The sequence below is a fragment of the Oncorhynchus keta genome, chromosome 11 (genome assembly GCF_023373465.1).
Source record: "Oncorhynchus keta strain PuntledgeMale-10-30-2019 chromosome 11, Oket_V2, whole genome shotgun sequence".
In the NCBI taxonomy this organism is placed as follows: Eukaryota; Metazoa; Chordata; class Actinopteri; order Salmoniformes; family Salmonidae; genus Oncorhynchus; species Oncorhynchus keta.
The window spans coordinates 1,009,080-1,030,005 of record NC_068431.1 but is presented as its reverse complement, the minus strand read 5'-3'; the positions used below and the strand labels follow the sequence as shown (position 1 = coordinate 1,030,005).

General features: G+C 49.5%; 1 protein-coding gene across 1 annotated transcript in view; it reads left to right on the top strand.

Annotated features, from left to right (window-relative positions):
- LOC118379050 (multidrug and toxin extrusion protein 1-like) overlaps positions 1 to 20,926 on the top strand; it is an 81,836-nt gene that overhangs the window by 25,394 nt on the left and 35,516 nt on the right. Inside the window, exons 3-7 of the mRNA XM_052528984.1 lie at positions 7,271 to 7,315; positions 10,172 to 10,269; positions 17,034 to 17,131; positions 17,234 to 17,347; positions 19,166 to 19,233. Coding sequence (XP_052384944.1) covers positions 7,271 to 7,315; positions 10,172 to 10,269; positions 17,034 to 17,131; positions 17,234 to 17,347; positions 19,166 to 19,233 — 423 coding nt within the window. The remainder of the gene's footprint in view (positions 1 to 7,270; positions 7,316 to 10,171; positions 10,270 to 17,033; positions 17,132 to 17,233; positions 17,348 to 19,165; positions 19,234 to 20,926) is intronic.

Here is a 20,926-nt window from a genome sequence, read left to right as displayed (position 1 = left end):
AGAGGAATGTTTAGAAAGAGCCTGGCTGGTGACAGAGGAATGTTTAGATAGAGCCTGGCTGGTGACAGAGGAATGTTTATATAGAGCCTGGCTGGTGACAGAGGAATGTTTAGATAGAGCCTGGCGGGTGACAGAGGAATGTTTAGATAGAGCCTGGCTGGTGACAGCGGAATGTTTAGATAGAGCCAGGCTGGTGACAGAGGAATGTTTAGATAGAGCCTGGCTGGTGACAGTGGAATGTTTAAATAGAGCCTGGCGGGTGACAGAGGAATGTTTAGATAGAGCCTGGCTGGTGACAGAGGAATGTTTAGATAGAGCCTGGCTGGTGACAGAGGAATGTTTAGATAGAGCCTGGCTGGTGACAGAGGAATGTTTAGATAGAGCCTGGCTGGTGACAGAGGAATGTTTAGATAGAGCCTGGCTGGTGACAGAGGAATGTTTAGATAGAGCCTGGCTGGTGACAGAGGAATGTTTAGATAGAGCCTGGCTGGTGACAGAGGAATGTTTAGATAGAGCCTGGCTGGTGACAGAGGAATGTTTAGATAGAGCCTGGCTGGTGACAGAGGAATGTTTAGATAGAGCCTGGCTGGTGACAGAGGAATGTTTAGATAGAGCCTGGCTGGTGACAGAGGAATGTTTAGATAGAGCCAGGGTGTGACTGGTGACAGAGGAATGTTTAGATAGAGGCTGGCTGGTGACAGAGGAATGTTTAGATAGAGCCTGTGACTAGAGTGACAGAGGAATGTTTAGATAGAGCCTGGCTGGTGACAGAGGAATGTTTAGATAGAGCCATGGCTGGTGACAGAGGAATGTTTAGATAGAGCCTGGCTGGTGACAGAGGAATGTTTAGATAGAGCCAGGCTGGTGACAGAGGAATGTTTAGATAGAGCCTGGCTGGTGACAGAGGAATGTTTAGATAGAGCCTGGCTGGTGACAGAGGAATGTTTAGATAGAGCCTGGCTGGTGACAGAGGAATGTTTAGATAGAGCCTGGCTGGTGACAGAGGAATGTTTAGATAGAGCCTGGCTGGTGACAGAGGAATGTTTAGATAGAGCCAGGCTGGTGACAGAGGAATGTTTAGATAGAGCCTGGCTGGTGACAGAGGAATGTTTAGATAGAGCCTGGCGGGTGACAGAGGAATGTTTAGATAGAGCCTGGCTGGTGACAGAGGAATGTTTAGATAGAGCCTGGCTGGTGACAGAGGAATGTTTAGATAGAGCCTGGCTGGTGACAGAGGAATGTTTAGATAGAGCCTGGGTGGTGACAGAGGAATGTTTAGATAGAGCCAGGGTGGTGACAGAGGAATGTTTAGATAGAGCCTGGCTGGTGACAGAGGAATGTTTAGATAGAGCCAGGGTGGTGACAGAGGAATGTTTAGATAGAGCCAGGGTGGTGACAGAGGAATGTTTAGATAGAGCCTGGCTGGTGACAGAGGAATGTTTAGATAGAGCCTGGCTGGTGACAGAGGAATGTTTAGATAGAGCCTGGCTGGTGACAGAGGAATGTTTAGATAGAGCCTGGCTGGTGACAGAGGAATGTTTAGATAGAGCCTGGCTGGTGACAAAGGAATGTTTAGATAGAGCCTGGCTGGTGACAGAGGAATGTTTAGATAGAGCCTGGCTGGAGACAGAGGAATGTTTAGATAGAGCCATGGGTGGTGACAGAGCAATGTTTAGATAGAGCCTGGCTGGTGACAGAGGAATGTTTAGATAGAGCCTGGCTGGTGACAGAGGAATGTTTAGATAGAGCCATGGGTGGTGACAGAGCAATGTTTAGATAGAGCCTGGCTGGTGACAGAGGAATGTTTAGATAGAGCCAGGCTGGTGACAGAGGAATGTTTAGATAGAGCCTGGCTGGTGACAGAGGAATGTTTAGATAGAGCCTGGCTGGTGACAGAGGAATGTTTAGATAGAGCCTGGCTGGTGACAGAGGAATGTTTAGATAGAGCCAGGGCCTGGCTGGTGACAGAGGAATGTTTAGATAGAGCCTGGCTGGTGACAGAGGAATGTTTAGATAGAGCCTGGCTGGTGACAGAGGAATGTTTAGATAGAGCCAGGGTGGTGACAGAGGAATGTTTAGATAGAGCCAGGGTGGTAACAGAGGAATGTTTAGATAGAGCCTGGCTGGTGACAGAGGAATGTTTAGATAGAGCCTGGCTGGTGACAGAGGAATGTTTAGATAGAGCCTGGCTGGTGACAGAGGAATGTTTAGATAGAGCCTGGCTGGAGACAGAGGAATGTTTAGATAGAGCCTGGCTGGTGACAGAGGAATGTTTAGATAGAGCCTGGTGACAGAGGAATGTTTAGATAGAGCCTGGCTGGTGACAGAGGAATGTTTAGATAGAGCCTGGCTGGTGACAGAGGAATGTTTAGATAGAGCCTGGCTGGTGACAGAGGAATGTTTAGATAGAGCCTGGTGACTGGTGACAGAGGAATGTTTAGATAGAGCCTGGCTGGTGACAGAGGAATGTTTAGATAGAGCCTGGCTGGTGACAGAGGAATGTTTAGATAGAGCCTGGCTGGTGACAGAGGAATGTTTAGATAGAGCCTGGCTGGTGACAGAGGAATGTTTAGATAGAGCCTGGCTGGTGACAGAGGAATGTTTAGATAGAGCCTGGCTGGTGACAGAGGAATGTTTTTGGCTGGTGACAGAGGAATGTTTAGATAGAGCCTGGCTGGTGACAGAGGAATGTTTAGATAGAGCCTGGTGGTGACAGAGGAATGTTTAGATAGAGCCTGGCTGGTGACAGAGGAATGTTTAGATAGAGCCTGGCTGGTGACAGAGGAATGTTTAGATAGAGCCTGGCTGGTGACAGAGGAATGTTTAGATAGAGCCTGGCTGGTGACAGAGGAATGTTTAGATAGAGCCTGGCTGGTGACAGAGGAATGTTTAGATAGAGCCTGGCTGGTGACAGAGGAATGTTTAGATAGAGCCTGGCTGGTGACAGAGGAATGTTTAGATAGAGCCTGGCTGGTGACAGAGGAATGTTTAGATAGAGCCTGGCTGGTGACAGAGGAATGTTTAGATAGAGCCTGGCTGGTGACAGAGGAATGTTTAGATAGAGAGCCTGGCTGGTGACAGAGGAATGTTTAGATAGAGCCTGGCTGGTGACAGAGGAATGTTTAGATAGAGCCTGGCTGGTGACAGAGGAATGTTTAGATAGAGCCTGGCTGGTGACAGAGGAATGTTTAGATAGAGCCTGGCTGGTGACAGAGGAATGTTTAGATAGAGCCTGGCTGGTGACAGAGGAATGTTTAGATAGAGCCTGGCTGGTGACAGAGGAATGTTTAGATAGAGCCTGGCTGGTGACAGAGGAATGTTTAGATAGAGCCTGGCTGGTGACAGAGGAATGTTTAGATAGAGCCTGGCTGGTGACAGAGGAATGTTTAGATAGAGCCTGGCTGGTGACAGAGGAATGTTTAGATAGAGCCTGGCTGGTGACAGAGGAATGTTTAGATAGAGCCTGGCTGGTGACAGAGGAATGTTTAGATAGAGCCAGGCTGGTGACAGAGGAATGTTTAGATAGAGCCAGGGTGGTGACAGAGGAATGTTTAGATAGAGCCTGGCTGGTGACAGAGGAATGTTTAGATAGAGCCTGGCTGGTGACAGAGGAATGTTTAGATAGAGCCTGGCTGGTGACAGAGGAATGTTTAGATAGAGCCTGGCTGGTGACAGAGGAATGTTTAGATAGAGCCTGGCTGGTGACAGAGGAATGTTTAGATAGAGCCTGGCTGGTGACAGAGGAATGTTTAGATAGAGCCTGGCTGGTGACAGAGGAATGTTTAGATAGAGCCATGACAGAGGAATGTTTAGATAGAGCCTGACAGAGGAATGTTTAGATAGAGCCTGGCTGGTGACAGAGGAATGTTTAGATAGAGCCTGGCTGGTGACAGAGGAATGTTTAGATAGAGCCTGGCTGGTGACAGAGGAATGTTTAGATAGAGCCAGGCTGGTGACAGAGGAATGTTTAGATAGAGCCTGGCTGGTGACAGAGGAATGTTTAGATAGAGCCTGGCTGGTGACTGGTGGTGACAGAGGAATGTTTAGATAGAGCCTGGCTGGTGACAGAGGAATGTTTAGATAGAGCCTGGCTGGTGACAGAGGAATGTTTAGATAGAGCCTGGCTGGTGACAGAGGAATGTTTAGATAGAGCCTGGGTGGTGACAGAGGAATGTTTAGATAGAGCTGGGTGGTGACAGAGGAATGTTTAGATAGAGCCTGGCTGGTGACAGAGGAATGTTTAGATAGAGCCTGGCTGGTGACAGAGGAATGTTTAGATAGAGCCTGGTGGTGACAGAGGAATGTTTAGATAGAGCCTGGCTGGTGACAGAGGAATGTTTAGATAGAGCCTGGCTGGTGACAGAGGAATGTTTAGATAGAGCCTGGCTGGTGACAGAGGAATGTTTAGATAGAGCCTGGCTGGTGACAGAGGAATGTTTAGATAGAGCCTGGCTGGTGACAGAGGAATGTTTAGATAGAGCCTGGCTGGTGACAGAGGAATGTTTAGATAGAGCCTGGCTGGTGACAGAGGAATGTTTAGATAGAGCCTGGCTGGTGACAGAGGAATGTTTAGATAGAGCCTGGCTGGTGACAGAGGAATGTTTAGATAGAGCCTGGCTGGTGACAGAGGAATGTTTAGATAGAGCCTGGCTGGTGACAGAGGAAGTTTAGATAGAGCCTGGTGGTGACAGAGGAATGTTTAGATAGAGCCTGGCTGGTGACAGAGGAATGTTTAGATAGAGCCTGGCTGGTGACAGAGGAATGTTTAGATAGAGCCTGGCTGGTGACAGAGGAATGTTTAGATAGAGCCTGGCTGGTGACAGAGGAATGTTTAGATAGAGCCTGGCTGGTGACAGAGGAATGTTTAGATAGAGCCTGGCTGGTGACAGAGGAATGTTTAGATAGAGCCTGGCTGGTGACAGAGGAATGTTTAGATAGAGCCTGGCTGGTGACAGAGGAATGTTTAGATAGAGCCTGGCTGGTGACAGAGGAATGTTTAGATAGAGCCTGGCTGGACAGAGGAATGTTTAGATAGAGCCTGGCTGGTGACAGAGGAATGTTTAGATAGAGCCTGGCTGGTGACAGAGGAATGTTTAGATAGAGCCTGGCTGGTGACAGAGGAATGTTTAGATAGAGCCTGGCTGGTGACAGAGGAATGTTTAGATAGAGCCTGGCTGGTGACAGAGGAATGTTTAGATAGAGCCTGGCTGGTGACAGAGGAATGTTTAGATAGAGCCTGGCTGGTGACAGAGGAATGTTTAGATAGAGCCTGGCTGGTGACAGAGGAATGTTTAGATAGAGCCTGGCTGGTGACAGAGGAATGTTTAGATAGAGCCTGGCTGGTGACAGAGGAATGTTTAGATAGAGCCTGGCTGGTGACAGAGGAATGTTTAGATAGAGCCTGGCTGGTGACAGAGGAATGTTTAGATAGAGCCTGGCTGGTGACAGAGGAATGTTTAGATAGAGCCTGGCTGGTGACAGAGGAATGTTTAGATAGAGGCCTGGCTGGTGACAGAGGAATGTTTAGATAGAGCCTGGCTGGTGACAGAGGAATGTTTAGATAGAGCCAGGCTGGTGACAGAGGAATGTTTAGATAGAGCCAGGGTGGTGACAGAGGAATGTTTAGATAGAGCCTGGCTGGTGACAGAGGAATGTTTAGATAGAGCCTGGCTGGTGCCTAGAGCCTGGTGACAGAGGAATGTTTAGATAGAGCCAGGCTGGTGACAGAGGAATGTTTAGATAGAGCCATGGGTGGTGACAGAGCAATGTTTAGATAGAGCCTGGCTGGTGACAGAGGAATGTTTAGATAGAGCCAGGCTGGTGACAGAGGAATGTTTAGATAGAGCCTGGCTGGTGACAGAGGAATGTTTAGATAGAGCCTGGCTGGTGACAGAGGAATGTTTAGATAGAGCCTGGCTGGTGACAGAGGAATGTTTAGATAGAGCCTGGCTGGTGACAGAGGAATGTTTAGATAGAGCCTGGCTGGTGACAGAGGAATGTTTAGATAGAGCCTGGCTGGTGACAGAGGAATGTTTAGATAGAGCCTGGCTGGTGACAGAGGAATGTTTAGATAGAGCCTGGCTGGTGACAGAGGAATGTTTAGATAGAGCCAGGGTGGTGACAGAGGAATGTTTAGATAGAGCCAGGGTGGTGACAGAGGAATGTTTAGATAGAGCCTGGCTGGTGACAGAGGAATGTTTAGATAGAGCCTGGCTGGTGACAGAGGAATGTTTAGATAGAGCCTGGCTGGTGACAGAGGAATGTTTAGATAGAGCCTGGCTGGTGACAGAGGAATGTTTAGATAGAGGCTGGCTGGTGACAGAGCAATGTTTAGATAGAGCCAGGGTGGTGACAGAGGAATGTTTAGATAGAGCCAGGGTGGTGACAGAGGAATGTTTAGATAGAGCCTGGCTGGTGACAGAGGAATGTTTAGATAGAGCCAGGGTGGTGACAGAGGAATGTTTAGATAGAGCCAGGGTGGTGACAGAGGAATGTTTAGATAGAGCCTGGCTGGTGACAGAGTAATGTTTAGATAGAGCCTGGCTGGTGACAGAGGAATGTTTAGATAGAGCCTGGATGGGGAGAGAGGAGTGACATAGTGCCTGGTTGGGTCCTGAAGACAGTCTAGGTAGAGCCTGGGTGGGGACTCCGTCTGGGGTCTGAGTGTTCCGTCTGAGGTCTGACTGATCCATCTGGGGTCTGAGTGTTCCGTCTGGGGTCTGAGTGTTCCTTCTGGGGTCTGACTTATCCGTCTGGGGTCGGAGTGTTCCGTCTGGGCTCTGAGTGTTCCATCTGGAGTCTGACTTATCCGTCTGGGGTCGGAGTGTTCCGTCTGGGCTCTGAGTGATCCATCTGGAGTCTGACTGATCCATCTGGGGTCTGAGTGTTCCCTCTGGGTTCTGATTGTTCTGTCTGGAGTCTGACTGATCCGTCTGCGGTCTGAGTGATCCATCTGGAGTCTGACTGATCCGTCTGGGGTCTGAGTGCTCCGTCTGGGGTCTGACTGATCCATCTGGGGTCTGAGTGATCCGTCTGGGGTCTGACTGATCCGTCTGGGGTCTGAGTGCTCCGTCTGGGGTCTGAGTGATCCATCTGGAGTCTGACTGATCCGTCTGGGGTCTGAGTGTTTTGTCTGGGGCCTGAGTGTTCCGTCTGGAGTCTGACTGATCCGTCTGGGGCCTGAGTGTTCCGTCTGGAGTCTGACTGATCCGTCTGGGTAATTCTAAACGACTGACATCATCACTCTTCCACCCCTCTCCTCCTTTCACAGGCTATGTTCCTGCACCAATTGCAAACAACTTACCTACAGAACCAGGTATTGTGTGTGTGTGTGTGTGTGTGTGTGTGTGTGTGTGTGTGTGTGTGTGTGTGTGTGTGTGTGTGTGTGTGTGTGTGTGTGTGTGTGTGTGTGTGTGTGTGTGTGTGTGTGTGTGTGTGTGTGTGCTACTGTGTGCTACTGTGTGTGCTTTTTTGCATTATTTGTAACTTATTTAGTCCATAATGTTACTGCTACCGAAAAGAGCTTGACCGAAAGAGTTTCTGGATATGCGAACAGCGATTACTCACCTTGTACTGGACAACTGGATATGCGAACAGCGATTACTCACCTCGTACTGGACAAAGATGTTTTCTTTAATGAATTGGACGCAAAGGATCTACTTCAGACACCAAGGCTGACACAAGGCCCAAATCCCTGTCATTCTCATGAAGGAGAGACAGATTTATCGGGGACGTTGGTCAGGGTGCCTTGTAAGGATCCGACTGGGAGTGGGCCTCTACCATCAGTCTTATTACCCAACGTACCATCGTTGGATAACAAAATGGACGAGCTGCGGTCACGAATATCCTACCGACGGGACGTTAAATATCTTCTGTTTCACTGAGTTGTGGCTAAACGACCACATGGATAACAAACTGCCGGCGGGGTTTTCGCTGCATCTGCAAGATAGAACTGCTGCCTCTGGTGAGACAAGGGTCTGTGTATATTTGTAAACAACAGCTGGTACTCTATCATGAGGTAGAGTATCTCATGATAAGTTGTAGACCACACTAAGACCACACTCAATGAACTGTATTCCGCCATAAGCAAACAGGAAAACGCTCATCCAGAGGTGGTGCTCCTAGAGGCCAGAGACTTTAATGCAGGGAAGCTTAAATCTGTTTTACCTCATTTCTACCAGCATGTTAAATGTGCAACCAGAGGGAAAAAAACTCTAGACCACCTTTACACCACACACAGAGAATGACAGTAATTATATATTCCTGAATCCTGCTTACAAGCGAAAACTAAAGCAGGAAGCACCAGAAGTGGTCAGACGACGCAGATGCTAAAATACTGGACTGTTTTGCTAGCACAGACTGCAACATGTTCCGGGATTCCTCCAATGGCATTGAGGAGTCCACCACATCAGTCACTGGCTTCATCAATAAGTGCATAGATGACATTGCTCCCAAAAGTGACCACACGTACATACAACAACCAGAAGACATGAACTACAGGCCACATCTGCACTGTGCTAAGGGGTAGAGCTTTCAGGAGCGGGATGCTTAAAAGAAATCCTGCTACGCCCTCCGACGAACCATTAAACAGGCAAAGCATCAATACGGGACGAAGACTGAATCATACTACACCGGCTCCAACGCTCGTCGGATGAGGAAGGGCTTGCAAACTATCACAGACTACAAAGGGAAGCACAGCCGCGAGCTGCCCAGTTACAACAGCCTACCAGATGAGCTAAATTACTTCTATGCTCGCTTCGAGGCAAGCAACACTGAAGCATGCATGAGAGCATCAGCTGTTCCGGACGACTGTGTCATCAGGCTCTCTGTAGCTGATGTCAGTAAGACCTTTTATAAACAGGTCAACATTCACAAGGCCTCTGGGCCAGACGGATTACCAGGACGTGTACTCCAAACACTTTAATAAACAGGTCAACATTCACAAGGCCTCTGGGCCAGACGGATTACCAGGACGTGTACTCCAAACACTTTAATAAACAGGTCAACATTCACAAGGCCTCTGGGCCAGACGGATTACCAGGACGTGTACTCCAAACACTTTAATAAACAGGTCAACATTCACAAGGCCTCTGGGCCAGACGGATTACCAGGACGTGTACTCCAAACATGCGACGACCAATTGGCAAGTGTCTTCATTGACATTTTCAACCTGTCCCTGAATGAGACTGTAATACCAACATGTTTCAAGCAGATCACCATAGTCCTGAGCCTGAGCCCAAGAACACTTTAGGTAACCTGCCTAAATGACTAGCGACCCGTAGCACTCACGTCTGTAGCCATGAAGTGCTTTGAAAGGCTGGTCATGGCTCACATCAAAACCATTATCCCAGAAACACCAAGACCCACTCCAATTTGAATACCGCCCCAACAGATCCACAGATTATGCAATCTCTGTTACACTCAACACTGGCGTTTCCAACCTGGACAAAAGGAACACCTATGTGAGAATGCTATTCATTGACTACAGCTCAGCATTCAACACAATACCAGACAGAGCCATACTCATCACTAAGCTTAGGACTCTGGGACTAAGCACTTCTCTCTGCAACTGGATCCTGGACAACCCGACTGGCCGCCCCCGGGTGGTAAGGTTAGGTAGCAACACATCTGCTACGCTGATCCTCAACAGTCTCAGTCCCCTCCTGCAGTGGAGCAGGTTGAGAGCTTCCCTGGTGTCCACATCACCAACAAACACACCAATACAGTCATGAAGAGGGAACAACAAAGCCTCTTCCCCCTCAGGTGACTGATCAGATTTGGCATGGGTTCTACAGCTGCACCACCGAGAGCATCCTGACTGGTTGCATCACTGCCTGGTCATGGAAACTGCTCGGTCTCCGACCGCAAGGCACTATACAGGGTAGTGCGTACGGCCCAGTACATCACTGGGGACAAGCTTCCTGCCATCCAGGACGTCTATACCGGTGTCAGAAGACTCCAGCCACCCCAGTCATAGACTGTTCTCTCTGCGACCGCATGAAAAGCTCATCAAATGGCTACTGGACTATTTGCATTGTCCCACTATATTTTTCTTTAAACTGCATTGTTGGTTAACGGGCTTGTAATTTAGCATTTCACTGTAAGTTCTACAGCTGTTGTATTCAGCGCATGTGACAAATACAAATGGATTTGATTTGACTGTGTCTCCCAGGGGATCATCCTACCTCAGATGTACACAGCAGCAGCAGCTAACCTCATTAACCTGGCTGTGAACTACATCCTGCTCTTCAGCCTGGAGATGGGAGTCATGTACTGCCCCAGCTTTCTCTCCTGCTCCTATCCTCTCCTTCCTCTCCTGCTCCTATCCTCTTCTTCCTCTCCTGCTCCTATCCTCTTCTTCCTCTCCTGCTCCTATCCTCTTCTTCCTCTCCTGCTCCTATCCTCTTCTTCCTGTCCTGCTCCTATCCTCTCCTTCCTCTCCTGCTCCTATCCTCTCCTTCCTCTCCTGCTCCTATCCTCTTCTTCCTCTCCTGCTCCTATCCTCTTCTTCCTCTCCTGCTCCTATCCTCTCCTTCCTCTCCTGCTCCTATCCTCTCCTGCTCCTATCCTTCCTCTCCTGCTCCTATCCTCTTCTTCCTCTCCTGCTCCTATCCTCTCCTGCTCCTATCCTCTCCTTTCTCTCCTGCTCCTATCCTCTTCTTCCTCTCCTGCTCCTATCCTCGCCTTCCTCTCCTGCTCCTATCCTCTCCTTCCTCTCCTGCTCCTATCCTCTTCTTCCTCTCCTGCTCCTATCCTCGCCTTCCTCTCCTGCTCCTATCCTCTCCTTCCTCTCCTGCTCCTATCCTCTCCTTCCTCTCCTGCTCCTATCCTCTTCTTTCTCTCCTGCTCCTATCCTCTCCTTCCTCTCCTGCTCCTATCCTCTCCTGCTCCTATCCTCTCCTTCCTCTCCTGCTCCTATCCTCTCCTGCTCCTATCCTCTCCTGCTCCTATCCTCTCCTGCTCCTATCCTCTCCTTCCTCTCCTGCTCCTATCCTCTCCTGCTCCTATCCTCTCCTGCTCCTATCCTCTCCTTCCTCTCCTGCTCCTATCCTCTCCTGCTCCTATCCTCTCCTTCCTCTCCTGCTCCTATCCTCTCCTTTCTCTCCTGCTCCTATCCTCTTCTTTCTCTCCTGCTCCTATCCTCTCCTTCCTCTCCTGCTCCTATCCTCTTCTGCTCCTATCCTCTCCTTCCTCTCCTGCTCCTATCCTTTCCTGCTCCTATCCTCTCCTTCCTCTCCTGCTCCTATCCTCTCCTTCCTCTCCTGCTCCTATCCTCTCCTTCCTCTCCTGCTCCTATCCTCTCCTGCTCCTATCTTCTCCTTCCTCTCCTGCTCCTATCCTCTTCTTTCTCTCCTGCTCCTATCCTCTCCTTCCTCTCCTGCTCCTATCCTCTCCTGCTCCTATCCTCTCCTTCCGCTCCTGCTCCTATCCTCTCCTTCCTCTCCTGCTCCTATCCTCTCCTTCCTCTCCTGCTCCTATCCTCTTCTTCCTCTCCTGCTCCTATCCTCTCCTTCCTCTCCTGCTCCTATCCTCTCCTTCCTCTCCTGCTCCTATCCTCTCCTGCTCCTATCCTCTTCTTCCTCTCCTGCTCCTATCCTCTTCTTCCTCTCCTGCTCCTATCCTCTTCTTCCTCTCCTGCTCCTATCCTCTCATTCCTCTCCTGCTCCTATCCTCTCCTTCCTCTCCTGCTCCTATCCTCTTCTTCCTCTCCTGCTCCTATCCTCTTCTTCCTCTCCTGCTCCTATCCTCTTCTTCCTCTCCTGCTCCTATCCTCTTCTTTCTCTCCTGCTCCTATCCTCTCCTTCCTCTCCTGCTCCTATCCTCTCCTTCCTCTCCTGCCCCTATCCTCTTCTTTCTCTCCTGCTCCTATCCTCTCCTTCCTCTCTTGCTCCTATCCTCTCCTTCCTCTCCTGCTCTCCTTCCTCTCCTGCTCATATCCTCTTCTTCCTCTCCTGCTCCTATCCTCTCCTTCCTCTCCTGCTCCTATCCTCTCCTTCCTCTCCTGCTCCTATCCTCTCCTGCTCCTATCCTCTCCTTCCTCTCCTGCTCCTATCCTCTTCTTTCTCTCCTGCTCCTATCCTCTCCTGCTCCTATCCTCTCCTGCTCCTATCCTCTCCTGCTCCTATCCTCTCCTCCTCTCCTGCTCCAATCCTCTTCTTTCTCTCCTGCTCCTATCCTCTCCTGCTCCTATCCTCTCCTGCTCCTATCCTCTTCTTCCTCTCCTGCTCCTATCCTCTTCTTCCTCTCCTGCTCCTATCCTCTTCTTCCTCTCCTGCTCCTATCCTCTTCTTCCTCTCCTGCTCCTATCCTCTTCTTCCTCTCCTGCTCCTATCCTCTCCTTCCTCTCCTGCTCCTATCCTCTCCTGCTCCTATCCTCTTCTTCCTCTCCTGCTCCTATCCTCTCCTTCCTCTCCTGCTCCTATCCTCTCCTGCTCCTATCCTCTCCTTCCTCTCCTGCTCCTATCCTCTTCTTCCTCTCCTGCTCCTATCCTCTCCTTCCTCTCCTGCTCCTATCCTCTCCTGCTCCTATCCTCTCCTTCCTCTCCTGCTCCTATCCTCTTCTTTCTCTCCTGCTCCTATCCTCTCCTGCTCCTATCCTCTCCTGCTCCTATCCTCTCCTGCTCCTATCCTCTCCTTCCTCTCCTGCTCCTATCCTCTTCTTTCTCTCCTGCTCCTATCCTCTCCTGCTCCTATCCTCTCCTACTCCTATCCTCTTCTTCCTCTCCTGCTCCTATCCTCTTCTTCCTCTCCTGCTCCTATCCTCTCCTTCCTCTCCTGCTCCTATCCTCTCCTTCCTCTCCTGCTCCTATCCTCTCCTGCTCCTATCCTCTTCTTCCTCTCCTGCTCCTATCCTCTCCTTCCTCTCCTGCTCCTATCCTCTTCTTCCTCTCCTGCTCCTATCCTCTTCTTCCTCTCCTGCTCCTATCCTCTTCTTCCTCTCCTGCTCCTATCCTCTCCTTCCTCTCCTGCTCCTATCCTCTCCTGCTCATATCCTCTTCTTCCTCTCCTGCTCCTATCCTCTCCTTCCTCTCCTGCTCCTATCCTCTCCTGCTCCTATCCTCTCCTTCCTCTCCTGCTCCTATCCTCTTCTTCCTCTCCTGCTCCTATCCTCTCCTGCTCCTATCCTCTTCTTCCTCTCCTGCTCCTATCCTCTCCTTCCTCTCCTGCTCCTATCCTCTTCTTCCTCTCCTGCTCCTATCCTCTTTCTTCCTCCCCTCCTCCTTCTCTTCCTCTTCATTATCTCTCCCTATCTCTCTCTAGTCTTCCTCTACTCTCGTTTCCTCTGTCTTTCCCTCTCCTCCTTCTCTCCTCTTACTTACTCTTCCTCTCCTCCTTCTCTTCCTCCTCTCCTCCTTCTCTTCATCCCCTCTTCCTTCTCTTCCCCTCTTCCTCATTCTCTCCCCTCCTCCTTCTGTTCCTCCCCTCCTCCTTCTCTTCCTCCCCTCCTCCTATTTCTCCCCTCCTCCTTCTCTTCTTCCCCTCCTCCTTCTCTTCCTTCTCCTCCTCTCCTCCTTCTCTTCCTCCCCTCCTCCTTCACTTCCCTCTTCCTTCTCTTCCTCCCCTCCTCCTTCTCTTCCTCCCCTCCTCCTTCTTCTCTTCCTCCCCTTCTCTTCCTTCTCTTCCTCTCCTCCTTCTCTTCCTCCCCTCCTTCTCTTCCTCCCCTCCCCTCGTCCTTCTCTTCCTCCCCTCCTCCTTCTCTTGCTCCCCTCATTCACTCCCCTCTTCCTTCTCTCCCCTCCTTATCTTCCTCTCCTCCTCATTCTCTTCCCCTCCACCTTCTCTTCCTCCCCTCCTCCTTCACTTCCTCCCCTCCTCCTTCACTTCCCTCTTCCTTCTCTTCCTCCCCTCCTCCTTCTCTTGCTCCCCTCCTTCACTCCCCTCCTCCTTCTCTCCCCTCCTTCTCTTCCTCTCCTCCTCATTCTCTTCCCCTCCACCTTCTCTTCCTCCCCTCCTCCTTCACTTCCTCCCCTCCTCCTTCACTTCCCTCTTCCTTCTCTTCCTCCCCTCCTCCTTCTCTTGCTCCCCTCCTTCACTCCCCTCTTCCTTCTCTCCCCTCCTTCTCTTCCTCTCCTCCTCATTCACTCCCCTCCTCCTTCTCTTGCTCCCCTCCTTCACTCCCCTCCTCCTTCTCTCCCCTCCTTCTCTTCCTCTCCTCCTCATTCTCTTCCCCTCCACCTTCTCTTCCTCCCCTCCTCCTTCACTCCCCTCTTCCTTCTCCCCCCTCCTTCTCTTCTCTCCTCCTCATTCTCTTCCTCTCCTCCTCATTCTCTTCCCCTCCACCTTCTCTTCCTCCCCTCCTCCTCCTTCTCTTCCTCCCTCCTCCTCCTTCTCTTCCTCCCCTCCCCTCGTCCTTCTCTTCCTCCCCTAATTCTCTTCCTCTCCTCCCCTCGTCCTTCTCTTCCTCTCCTTCTTCTCTTCCTCCCCTCGTCCTTCTCTTCCTCCCCTCCTTCTCTTCCTCTCCTCCTTCTCTTCCTCCTATACTCCTTCTCTTCCTCTCCTCCTTCTCTTCCTCCCCTCCCCTCGACCTTCTCTTCCTCCCCTCCTCCTTCACTCCCCTCTTCCTTCTCTTCCTCTCCTCCTTCTCTTCCTCCAATCCTCATTCTTCTCTTCCTTCACTCCCCTCTTCCTTCTCTTCCTCTCCTCCTTCTCTTCCTCTCCTCCTTCTCTTCCTCCTATCCTCCTTCTTCTCTTCCTCCCCTCCTCTTTCTTCTCTTCCTCTCCTCCTTCTCTTCCTCCCCTCCTCCTTCACTCCCCTCTTCCTTCTCTTCCTCTCCTCCTTCTCTTCCTCATATCCTCCTTCTCTTCCTCCCCTCCCCTCGTACTTCTCTTCCTCTCCCCCTTCTCTTCCTCCCCTCCTCCTTCACTCCCCTCTTCCTTCTCTTCCTCTCCTCCTTCTCTTCCTCATATCCTCCTTCTCTTCCTCCCCTCCCCTCGTCCTTCTCTTCCTCCCCCCCTTCTCTTCCTCCCCTCCTTCTCTTCCTCCTATCCTCCTTCTCTTCCTCCCCTCCCCTCGTACTTCTCTTCCTCTCCTCCTTCTCTTCCTCTCCTCCTTCTCTTCCTCCTATCCTCCTTCTCTTCCTCCCCTCCCCTCGTCCTTCTCTTCCTCCCCCCTTCTCTTCCTCCCCTCCTTCTCTTCCTCCTATCCTCCTTCTCTTCCTCCCCTCCCCTCGTACTTCTCTTCCTCTCCTCCTTCTCTTCCTCCCCTCCTTCTCTTCCTCCCCTCCTTCTCTTCCTCCTATCCTCCTTCTCTTCCTCCCCTCCCCTCGTACTTCTCTTCCTCTCCTCCTTCTCTTCCTCCCCTCCTTCTCTTCCTCCTATCCTCCTTCTCTTCCTCCTATCCTCCTTCTCTTCCTCCCCTCGTACTTCTCTTCCTCTCCTCCTTCTCATCTTCCCCTCCCCTCGTCCTTCTCTTCCTCCCCTCCCCTCGTCCTTCTCTTCCTCCCCTCCCCTCGTCCTTCTCTTCCTCCCCTCCCCTCGTCCTTCTCTTCCTCCCCTCCCCTCGTCCTTCTCTTCCTCCCCTCCCCTCGTCCTTCTCTTCCTCCCCTCCTCTTTCTTCTCTTCCTCTCCTCCTTCTCTTCCTCCTATCCTCCTTCTCTTCCTCCTATCCTCCTTCTTCTCTTCCTCCCCTCCCCTCGTCCTTCTCTTCCTCCCCTCCCCTCGTCCTTCTCTTCCTCCCTTCCTCTTTCTTCTCTTCCTCTCCTCCTTCTCTTCCTCCTATCCTCCTTCTCTTCCCCTCCACCTTCTCTTCCTCCACTCCCCTCGTCCTTCTCTTCCTCCCCTCTTCCTTCTCTTCCTCTCCTCCTTCTCTTCCTCCAATCCTCCTTCTTCTCTTCCTCCCCTCCCCTCGTCATTCTCTTCCTCCCCTCCTCCTTCACTCCCCTCTTTCTTCTCTTCCTATCCTCCTTATCTTCCTCTCCTCCTTCTCTTCCTCCTATCCTCCTTCTTCTCTTCCTCCCCTCCCCTCGTACTTCTCTTCCTCCCCTCCTCCTTCACTCCCCTCTTCCTTCTCTTCCTCTCCTCCTTCTCTTCCTCTTCTCCTTCTCCTCCTCCTATTCTCCTTCTCTTCCTCCCCTCCCCTCGTACTTCTCTTCCTCCCCTCCTCTTTCTTCTCTTCCTCTCCTCCTTCTCTTCCTCCTATCCTCCTTCTCTTCCTCCCCTCCCCTCGTACTTCTCTTCCTCCTATCCTCCTTCTCTTCCTCTCCTCCTTCTCTTCCTCCTATCCTCCTTCTCTTCCTCTCCTCCTTCTCTTCCTCCTATCCTCCTTCTCTTCCTCTCCTCCTTCTCTTCCTCCTATCCTCCTTCTCTTCCTCCTTCTCTTCCTCTCCTCCTTCTCTTCCTCCCCTCCTTCTCTTCCTCTCCCCCTTCTCTTCCTCCCCTCCCCTCTTTCTTCTCTTCCTATCCTCCTTCTCTTCCTCCCCTCCCCTCCTTCTTCTCTTCATCCCCTCCCCTCGTCCTTCTCTTCCTCCCCTCCTCTTTCTTCTCTTCCTCTCCTCCTTCTCTTCCTCCTATCCTCCTTCTCTTCCTCCCCTCCCCTCGTACTTCTCTTCCTCTCCTCCTTCTCTTCCTCCCCTCCTTCTCTTCCTCCCCTCCTTCTCTTCCTCTCCCCCTTCTCTTCCTCTCCTCCTTCTCTTCCTCTCCCCCTTCTCTTCCTCCCCTCCACTCGTACTTCTCTTCCTCCCCTCCTCCTTCTCTTGCTTCCCTCCTTCACTCCCCTCTTTCTTCTCTCCCCTCCTTCTCTTCCTCCCCTCCTCCTTCACTCCCCTCTTCCTTCTCTCCCCTCCTTCTCTTCCTCCCCTCCTCCTTCACTCCCCTCTTCCTTCTCTTCCCTCCTTCACTCCCCTCTTCCTTCTCTCCCCTCCTTCTCTTCCTCCCCTCCTCCTTCACTCCCCTCTTCCTTCTCTTCCCTCCTTCTCTTCCTCCACTCCTTCTCTCCCCTTCCTCCTCTCAATTACTGTAAATGTGTTGTTGTGTGTTATAATTTCTGTGTGTGTGTGTGTTTATTGATCCTGTGCCTGTGTTGTTGTGTTGTGTAGAGGCTCTGCTATAGCGAACAGCCTGTCTCAGATCACCATCAGTCTGCTCCTCTACTTATATATCTGTTGGAGAGGCCTCCACAAGAACACATGGGCAGGTCAGACACATACTCTTTGTCCCTCCCCCTGCTGGCCAAATGTGGTTATGGATATCTATAGATACGTATTTAGCGATGACTGATGTGTGGGTGCTCCTCCAGGCTGGTCCAGTGAGGCCCTCCAGGAGTGGGGTTCCTACATGCAGCTGGCCATCCCCAGTACCCTGATGGTCTGCTTCGAGTGGTGGGTCTGGGAGATAGGAGGCTTCCTCGCTGGTCAGTCTGTCTAATAGGAATTCAAAACCATTCGATTCGTCTTCTCATCTCCCCAACAACGTCTCATCGTTTCCCTTTGGAATTCGATATATCATGGATGAACATCTATTTTTGATGCATTCATTCAGAGTTATTTCCACGTTGTTACAGGGTTAATTCCATGTGGTTACAGGGTTAATTCTCCATGGTTACAGGGTTAATTCTCCATGGTTACAGGGTTAATTATGTGTGGTTACAGGGTTAATTCTGTGTGGTTACAGGTTTCATTCCGTGTGGTTACAGGGTTAATTCTGTGTGGTTACAGGGTTAATTCTCCATGTTTACAGGGTTAATTCTGTGTGGTTACAGGGTTAATTCTCCATGGTTACAGGGTTAATTATGTGTGGTTACAGGGTTAATTCTGTGTGGTTACAGGGTTAATTCCGTGTGGTTACAGGGTTAATTCTCCATGGTTACAGGGTTATTTCTGTGTGGTTACAGGGTTATTTCTGTGTGGTTACAGGGTTAATTCTGTGTGGTTACAGGGTTAATTCCGTGTGGTTACAGGGTTAATTCCGTATGGTTACAGGGTTAATTCTCCATGGTTACAGGGTTAATTCTCCATGGTTACAGGGTTAATTCTCCATGGTTACAGGGTTAATTCTGTGTGGTTACAGGGTTAATTCCGTGTGGTTACAGGGTTAATTCTGTGTGGTTACAGGGTTAATTCCGTGTGGTTACAGGGTTAATTCTGTGTGGTTACAGGGTTAATTCCGTGTGGTTACAGGGTTAATTCTGTGTGGTTACAGGGTTAATTCTCCATGGTTACAGGGTTAATTCCATGTGGTTACAGGGTTAATTCTCCATGGTTACAGGGTTAATTCTCCATGGTTACAGGGTTAATTCCGTGTGGTTACAGGGTTAATTCCGTGTGGTTACAGGGTTAATTCCGTGTGGTTACAGGGTTAATTCTCCATGGTTACAGGGTTATTTCTCCATGGTTACAGGGTTATTTCTGTGTGGTTACAGGGTTAATTCCGTGTGGTTACAGGGTTAATTCCATGTGGTTACAGGGTTAATTCCGTATGGTTACAGGGTTAATTCTCCATGGTTACAGGGTTATTTCTGTGTGGTTACAGGGTTAATTCCGTGTGGTTACAGGGTTAATTCCGTGTGGTTACAGGGTTAATTCTCCATGGTTACAGGGTTAATTCCGTGTGGTTACAGGGTTAATTCCGTGTGGTTACAGGGTTAATTCCGTGTGGTTACAGGGTTAATTCCGTGTGGTTACAGGGTTAATTCTCCATGGTTACAGGGTTAATTCCGTGTGGTTACAGGGTTAATTCTCCATGGTTACAGGGTTAATTCTCCATGGTTACAGGGTTAATTCCGTGTGGTTACAGGGTTAATTCCGTGTGGTTACAGGGTTAATTCTCCATGGTTACAAGGTTAAAACAGAAACAACTCAAAGGCATTCATTCTGAGTGGTTAAGGTGAGGGCTATGGTTTGGGGAAGACTTTAAAAAGACAGGCTATTACCATCAGGTCTATTTCTAGTCATCAGGCTGCTCTCTCCCCACACCATAGAATCTAAAAGGGTTCTATCTGGAATCTAAAAAGGTTCTTCGGCCGTGGGAGAACCCTTTAAAGAACCCTTTTTGGTTCCAGGTAGAATCGTTTTGAGTTCCATGTTGAACCCTTTCCACAAAGGATCTAAAAGGGTTCTACCTGGAAGCACAAAGGGTTATCCTATAGGGACTTTTTTTCTAGGAGTGCACATCACTCTCTCTAGCTCACTAGCTCTCTCTCTCTTTCTCTCTCTTTTGTTTATCTCTCTAGGTATGCTAGGAGAGGTGGATCTTGCAGCACAGCATGTGCTGTTGGAGATAGGAGCCATTACCTACATGGTGAGAAACTACCTAGTTACCTCTTCCCCATAACTCTCCTCACCCCTTAACACACCTACCTAGTTACCTCTTCCCCATAACTCTCCTCACCCCTTAACACACCTACCTAGTTACCTTCTTCACCCCTTCCTCACTCTGAACTTCAAGATCACCTTCTCCCCCATTCACGCACCTCCCACTCTTTCTGTCTCAGTGTGAATCACTCGATAGTATACACCAGGTATAGTATACACCAGAGATACAACAGGTATAGTATACACCAGGTATAGTATACACCAGAGATACAACAGGGATAGTATACACCAGGTATAGTATACACCAGAGATACAACAGGGATAGTATACACCAGGTATAGTATACACCAGGTATAGTATACACCAGGGATAGTATACACCAGAGATACAACAGGGATAGTATACACCAGGTATAGTATACACCAGAGATACAACAGGGATAGTATACACCAGGTATAGTATACACCAGGTATAGTATACACCAGGGATAGTATACACCAGGGATAGTATACACCAGGGATAGTATACACCAGGTATAGTATACACCAGGGATAGTATACACCAGGTATAGTATACACCAGGGATAGTATACACCAGGGATAGTATACACCAGGGATAGTATACACCAGGGATAGTATACACCAGGTATAGTATACACCAGGGATAGTATACACCAGGTATAGTATACACCAGGGATAGTATACACCAGGTATAGTATACACCAGGTATAGTATACACCAGGGATAGTATACACCAGGTATAGTATACACCAGGGATAGTATACACCAGGTATAGTATACACCAGGGATAGTATACACCAGGTATAGTATACACCAGGGATAGTATACACCAGGTATAGTATACACCAGGGATAGTATACACCAGGTATAGTATACACCAGGGATAGTATACACCAGGTATAGTATACACCAGGGATAGTATACACCAGGGATAATATACACCAGGTATAGTATACACCAGGGATAGTATACACCAGGGATAATATACACCAGGTATAGTATACACCAGGGATAGTATACACCAGGTATAGTATACACCAGGGATAGTATACACCAGGGATAGTATACACCAGGTATAGTATACACCAGGTATAGTATACACCAGGTATAGTATACACCAGGGATAGTATACACCAGGTATAGTATACACCAGGGATAGTATACACCAGGGATAGTATACACCAGGTATAGTATACACCAGGTATAGTATACACCAGGGATAGTATACACCAGGTATAGTATACACCAGGGATAGTATACACCAGGTATAGTATACACCAGGTATAGTATACACCAGGGATAGTATACACCAGGTATAGTATACACCAGGGATAGTATACACCAGGTATAGTATACACCAGGGATAGTATACACCAGGTATAGTATACACCAGGTATAGTATACACCAGGTATAGTATACACCAGGTATAGTATACACCAGAGATACAACAGGTATAGTATACACCAGGGATAGTATACACCAGGGATTGTATACAACAGGTATAGTATAAACCAGGGATAGTATACACCAGGTATAGTATACACCAGGGATAGTATACACCAGGGATAGTATACACCAGGGATAGTATACACCAGGGATAGTATACACCAGGTATAGTATACACCAGGGATTGTATACAACAGGTATAGTATACACCA